A 7500-nucleotide genomic window follows, 5' to 3' on the forward strand; every position below is an offset into this window, starting at 1 on the left:
ATTGTTCGAGGTTAGGCTATTCTTCACATCCTTAAGACATTTAGTTTTTTCTAAATTCATTCTCGTGAATCTTAAACCCATCCCTCATCGAGAGATCTCCTCTGTTGATGTTACCTATTCCCTTTAGCGAGCTGAACAGTGTTATCATATCACCTCTTTCTCTTCGATCTTTCAACGCTGGCAGATCCGGTGCCTGAGTCTCTTCTCATATGGTTTATCTACCAGACTAAAGACCAGTTTGGTTGTTGTCCTTTGTAGTCTCGATTTTCCTGTTTACGTGTGTGTGTGTGTGTGTGTGTGTGTGTGTGTGTGTGTGTGTGTGTGTGTGTGTGTATGTGTGTGTATCTATGTGTGTGTGTGCGTGCGTGTGTGTGTGCGTATTTGTGTGTTTGTGTGTGTATGTAATTCACCATGGTCTTGGATCACGTGTTGGACTCGTGATTGACACTACCCTCCAGAATGAGAGCTCAGAGCTCATGTATGACCGATCTATGGGTAATGCTGTGACCTGACACACACACACACACACACACACACACACACACACACACACACACACACACACACACACACACACACACACACACACACACACACACACACACATACTCCCCCCCGCCCACGAGAGTTGGAGTAACGGAGCGCAGCGCAGCGATACTGAAATTATTTCAGCCCTAGGCGGGATTCAAACCAGGACCGCCGTAGTACCAGTTGCGAACGCTGCCACTGTGCCGTCGTGTGTGTGTGTGTGTGTGTGTGTGTGTGTGTGTGTGTGTGTGTGTGTGTGTGTGTGTGTGTATGCGTGTGTGCGTACGTGTGTGTGTATTTGTATGTGTGTGTGTGTGCATGTGGGCGTGCGTTCTTGAGGGCGCGCGCGCGCGCGCGTGTGTGTTTGCGTATGTATCTGCATTTATCTAATGATATTTCCCCAACCAGTAAGAGAGCAACGCTAGTAGGATCCTTCTCTTTCTCCTCAATTACCACACTTAGCGCGTATGATTCACCACTATTATTATGGATCACGTGTTTGACTCGTAATCGACAGTTGCTACACTCCCGGATGAGTGTTCAGAACTCATATAACTCCCAAGTTATGGGTAATGCTGCGGTTTCGGACACACACACACACACACACACACACACACACACACACACACACACACACACACACACACACATACTCGGTGGCGCGGTTGGTAGAGTCCCTGGCTGTCACTACGGCGTTTTGGGTTCGAATCCTATCCAGGGCTGAAATAATTCCCGTATCGCTGCGCTTCTAGTCGTTACTCCAACTCTCGTGGGCGGGGAGTTGGATGTGTGTGTGCGTATAAGTTCACAGTATTACCCATAGATCGGTCATATACGTGCTCTGAGCTCTCATCCGGGAGGGCAATAGCTGTCGATCACGAGTCCAACACGTGGTCCAAGACCATGGTGAATCACACACACTACACACGCAACTCCTTGTCCAATAGAAAGGGATATCAGCTTAGAGGATGTAATGTTTTTTTAGTCCTGGGTGGGGAGGGTTCAAACACAGACTTTGAGTTAGCAAGCGAGCTCACTATCACTACACCAGCAACCCACTACTTATGATTGTGTATGTGTATGCGTGTGATTCACCATGGACTTGGAGCACGTGTTGGACTCGTGATCGACAGTTATTAATTTTCCAGATGAGAGCTCAGAGCTCGTATGACCGATCTACGGGTAATGCACCTTACACGCACACACACACACAACTCCCCGCCCACGAGAGTTGGAGTAACACCCCGCAGCGAAGCGATACTGAAATTATTTCAGCCCTGGGCGGGAGTCGAACCCGAACCGCCATAGTGGCAGGCGAGAACTCTAACCACCGTGCCTCCGAGTCGTGTGTGTGTGTGTGTGTGTGTGTGTGTGTGTGTGTGCTCGCGTGTGTGTAAAATGCATGTATTACTCCATCAAAGGAATCGTCAACACATCATTAGTGGGTTAGTCTAGCCAACAAAACAATAACAAATCAATGTTCGTGGATCATGAACACACACTGGCACATACGTACATGTGCGGAGTGCACACAAAGACATAAAACAATAAAATCCTAACAGTTGGAACACTAAACTTGTTCTGGACCAAACAACATAATATATTGTCTCCATATTTAAACTACACCATGTCGATAAGCACCACGTGTGTGTGTGTGTGTGTGTGTGTGTGTGTGTGTACGTGAATGTATGTGTGTGTGTGTGCGTGTGTGTATGCGTGTGTGCGTGTGTGTCTGCGCTCTTTTATTAAGTGGGACATGAGCTACTGCAAAATCTCTCCTACCGCCTACCTCTATTCCTCTACTGTTGTTTTCATACTCATTATATCATTCGTACCTTCTCTCAGTACCATTTCATCCACCTACTTAGTTACACTATAATTACTCCTTTAAATTTTCTTCTCAATCACTTCTCTACAAATTGCATTTCCTTTCTCCTATTTAAGTATCAAGACCTATTCAGCTTGGTCTCAACAAGACGCATTCATAACTGGTTCTTTGTCCTATAAATGATTATTAATTAATAATATGTCCGATATATTTTCGTCTATATTAATGCGTGTCACTTTTATATTCTTAAGTTTATTTTTTCCTTGCGCAACTTCGTTCTTTGATACCACCTTTTCAGTTTCTGATCCTGTAGAACCGTTTTCTTCTACTCCGTCTCTTCTTTGTTTTCCCCTCGTGATTTCATTGACTAGTTATTTTGTTTTCGCATTTATCTATGATGACTATTTTTGTCCAAATATCATTATGATAATTTTTGTTGATTTGTATGTTTTGATAAATATATCACCGTGTTTTATTATTCAATCTTTATTTTCATTGACCGTGGTCCTTTACACATCAACCTGACCTAGACTCTTTTCAGTACCATACTGTACTCTACGAGTATAGTCACTGTTTAAGAAAATTTGTACAATATCGTTAGCTTTTCATAGTTCTTTTTATTTTCCTCTTTCTTATCTAGCTGTAATGTGTTCATCGTTTAACTTCATTTTTATTAGCCGTGTCCCTCTCCTTGCACATATTTGGCGAACTTAAAAATTATTCATCCTCATTCTACACTGTAATCGTTATCCAAGACCACTCGTATTTTTCTTTTGTCTCATGGATTCGTTTGGTATGTACCTCATTCCACCCTAAATCTATGACAGACATTTACTTAATCCACTGAATCTTCTTCTAAACCAGCGTTTTTACTCAATACTAGCTTTATTACTTCTTTAATAAATTTTCTTGTTCTTTTTTGACGTTCCATAACTTTTTTATTCTAAACACATGTTTTCCATCCTCTTTGTTCTTGGATAATACTTTTGGTGTTTTTTTGTTGTTTTTTTTTTCTTCTTTTTGTTCAATCCAGCCATGTTGGCAATTTTCTCGAGTGTCCTATATTCCCTCTGATCTCAATCTACAGGTTATCATAGGCACTCTGTATATGATTAAATTCTCTTTTCCAGTTTTCATTTTGTTTATTTACATCTGCTTTTCAATTAACCACATTGACATAAACAAGAGAAAGAAAATGAGATAGACAAAGGTACAAAAGTTACAGAGGTTAGATCAGAGAATATTTTGAGGACAAATAAGGAAACGACAGCATCCAATTTTTTTGAGTTGTAATGACCGAGTTTTCTCTTATATTTACTACGACTCAACAGATAGCTAATCAGATTTTTGTTTCTTCTTCAGATCTCACTGACACGAAAGATTAAGATGTCCTCAAAACTATGAACATTAAGCTGCATTGGTAAGGATTATAACGCCATAACTAGAAATATGTAACCACGGCAGCTACGAGACTTCAGACAGTGCTACCCCAACAACTTGGAAACAAAATATAGTTGGCTACATCTTTGATAAAGGTTAATCCTGTGAAAGATATGGCCGGTGAATACTCTCATTTTTTATTCTTCAATGTCATATCAAACTTTATGCTACACGAAGAGATTAGAGTGTAATGCAAGAATCCTTGTGTTCAACGATAGTGATTATATATGATCTCTCCAGCGAGATAAGACTCTCCGGAAAGAAGGTTCTTGATCTAAGTTTAGTGTGGTATCCGGGTCAAGGCCAGTCAGTACTTGTCTTCACCTCTCCTCCTCCTCTTCTGGACACTCAGAGAGACCACTTTTTCCCGTGCAGTTACAAGGACTTAAAAATGCCCCCACAGAAATAACCAAGCGAGGCTTCAAGTTTGGTAATGCAACCTTTAAGATAAAAACACCGGGAATGTATCTGAATTCCTGCTACCACCGAAGAGCCAGAAGAACTCCCTAAGAATTTACTCCAAGTTTACATACTTTGAGAATGAGAGACCTTTCGGACGGTGACGATAAGACTTTTACTATTGATATTACCGTTGGTCACCGTGTAGACGCGATGCTCGTAGACAGAAAGAGAAACAGCTCCTCTTGTGGTCACTGGCTTTCGACCAACACAAGATGGAAGAAGCTGCGGGGGAAGACCTCATCAACGAACAACTTCGGCAGAAGCACAAGCTGTGTGCGCACGCTGTCATGTGGGTTGGTCACTCTCCTGTGTCTCATGGCCCTCCCACAATGGACCCAAGCAAAGGTAAGTGTCAGAGATAATATCTTAAGTAAAGTTAGACCATAAACTAGACTAAACTTGGGTGTGATTTATTCGTAAATGTTCATTACGTTTCGTATCATCGAGTTAGGATTATGATGCACGATGACACTAGTTATTCAGCTAGGAAATATGTGCAGTTGGCGCTGAGCTCCCCGTGAGCCTATGCATGTCGAAATACTTCAAGAAGTGACGTATAGTGTTTACATACAATAATATACTTTATGTTCTTGGCCTGGATATGAAATCATCTAGTAAGAAGCCAATGTCCTGAGCAGTTTGGCTTCATCCTCAAGAAATCCACAACTGACTAGAGCCTAATTCTCCGTGTCCTCATCGAACGCTGATTTAAATTTCGATAGATGCTATTTGTAATGTGTCGACTTCAAGAAGGAGATAGATTTAGGTGACAAAGAGACACTCTGGGTAATTCTGGGCCAGGAATAATGTCCAATAAAATTACTTATCTACGTTCTTTAAGGCACTGTGAAGTGGTTAAGTTTATCTTTTTCTGTGGGTGGTAGGGTGAGGCTGGGATATGTCGTTGTTCCGCTTCTCTCTAGTGCTGAATTTGCCAATACATCTGACCTTGTATCCGTACTGGGGTGGCCAATGAAACGATCAATAATGCAAAATATTGTATTAGTTACAATGTGAGAAAGCACTACAAAAACAAGCGTGCGGTTACTTCGTAGGCAGAATCAAGACTGGCTCCGACGCCAAGCGACGCCAAGAAGCTCAGACTTGGCGGGAAAAACATATACGCTTAAATGAACACTTGGTTCTCACAATAATGTATAAAATATATATTAATAAACAGTATTACAGTATTACACACAAAGAATATCCTATGCCGCCATTACATATCACTTGTAGGATGCAACCGACAACACCTAACAATCTCTTCCTCTTTTGCAGAAACGCCGACCCTATTTGGCGAGCAGTCTTCCTTCGGGTAGATACTTTCGTTATTTTTGTTATAGTTAACACCAGACGATTTTAAAGACAAGTGTCATCTTGGATACTGACTGTAGCAATTTAGGGACTGTTTTAGGGGGAATCCTACGGACAGAATCACACATGATTCGTCTTTACTCGCAAAATAACAATGAGATGTTTTATGTACTACTACTTGCTTTCCTTTATGCTGTCCCCTTTACCACTTCTGTGACTCTACATCTTCCGTCTCTAATCTCCCTGTGGTGGTGGAGAGAAAAATGCCACCACCTAGTCCCTATGCGTGTTGAGGAAAGCAACTAATGGGACAGAATGATGAGACTAGGGATTCCCCACTTTACATTTTTCTTCTACGAAAAGTCAAGACATAAGAGGGACTGGAAGGAGGACTCCCACCGGAATTCTAATATTTGAATGATTATTGGTACCTGGATGTGGCACGGATGGGAGAAGAAAGGAAAATAAATATATAATGTTTGTGAGAAAAAAGATGGATATGTTAGCGTTGAATGACACAAAACTGAAAGGGAATAGCGAGTTGGAGTTTGGGAGTGTGGAGGGCAGGATGTCAGCTGATGAGATGTACGAGAGGTGTGGGTTGAAAAGTGTTGGAATTTTTTTAAGAACAAAAAGCTGGGTGAGATGGAGAATTTTATATATTTGGAGTTACGTGTAGCAGGAAAACCTAGAGTAAAGGTGAATTATAGAGTAAGGGAAGGAAGTAAATGTCTAGGGCAATTGGGAATGAAAACGAAAAGAAGACTGCACGAAGGAGTGACTGTGCCAACGACACTGTATGGGCAAGAGATCTGGAATATGAAGAAGGCAGAATGTAAGAGCTTAAACATGTTTGAGATGAAGTGTCTAAGAAATGTGGTGAAGGTTACGAGGATGAATGTAATGAGAAATTTGAAGGTGAGACTATGAGGGGGTTTACACGGTCTAACGGTTCGTCGAACGCGGTTCGACAGACACGTGTTTACAGTGATGTGTGAACGTGTGAACGGGGTATTTGGTTGTCGAACACGTTGGTTAAACCCCAAGTACCCCGTTCACACGTTCACACATCACTTAAAACACATGTTAGACCATGTAAACCCCCTCCGAGTTAATTTCTAAAGAGACCTGGTTGGTCTAAGATTACTGTGGTGGTCTGGGCATATGGAAAGAATAGATGAAGGAAAAATTGTGTAGAGGATGTATATAGTGAGAAATTTGGAGGTGAGACAAAGAGTTAATTTCGAAAGAGACCAGATTGATCTAAGAATACTGTGGTGGTTTGGGTATATGGAAAGAACGGATGAAGGAGAAATTGTGTAGAAAACAGAAGTGGATGGTGGGAACGTAAGGGGAAGACCAAGTATGTGATGGATAGATGAATAGATAGGTTGCATGAAAGGGGTACTGGAATGTCTAGCGAGTAATGGAGAAGGTAAAAGATAGTCATGAATGGGGAGTGGTTGTAAATGGATAAGGAAATGACGCGACCCGAAGGGATATCTTCTTGTCTACTCCACATATTTCTTGAGTGGGCAGAGGTGGTGGGTCCATGTAATTCAATAGTGAGGGTAATCTAATTTCAGCTATCAGGTTTTACTGTAGTGATGTGTCTTGCTGCATTATCTTAAGACTTGGGCAGTGTGCCGAGGGGCAGGGGTGACCCTTTCTGCACGAGGAACTAAGATGAGACAATAGATGAGGTTTTTTACTGGGTGTAGACTAGATTTATTCTTTGATTCGGCCACCCTCCTAAACAAGGTCCTTTTGGTACATGTATGTATAATTTTAGAAGATTAGAAATTGTAATGATTAATTCTAACTCTGTGTCTGTTTTAAAAACAATATCTCACCCCCATATTATATGAATTCTCAGTCTGTACGGGCGCGGAGGTGCTTGTGACGTCATCGCGTACGGGATGGATGAC

At 41.6% G+C, this 7500-nt stretch overlaps 1 protein-coding gene across 1 annotated transcript in view; it reads left to right on the top strand.

Annotated features, from left to right (window-relative positions):
- Positions 1-7500, top strand: part of LOC143017778 (uncharacterized) — a 31574-nt gene that overhangs the window by 2138 nt on the left and 21936 nt on the right. Inside the window, exons 2-4 of the mRNA XM_076172651.1 lie at positions 3719-4603; positions 5537-5573; positions 7449-7500. The exon at positions 7449-7500 is cut by the window's right edge and continues 67 nt beyond it. Coding sequence (XP_076028766.1) covers positions 4337-4603; positions 5537-5573; positions 7449-7500 — 356 coding nt within the window. The 5' untranslated portion in view covers positions 3719-4336. The remainder of the gene's footprint in view (positions 1-3718; positions 4604-5536; positions 5574-7448) is intronic.

Source organism: Oratosquilla oratoria, chromosome 33 (genome assembly GCF_046742065.1).
Source record: "Oratosquilla oratoria isolate Oo_2021 chromosome 33, ASM4674206v1, whole genome shotgun sequence".
Classification (NCBI taxonomy): domain Eukaryota; kingdom Metazoa; phylum Arthropoda; class Malacostraca; order Stomatopoda; family Squillidae; genus Oratosquilla; species Oratosquilla oratoria.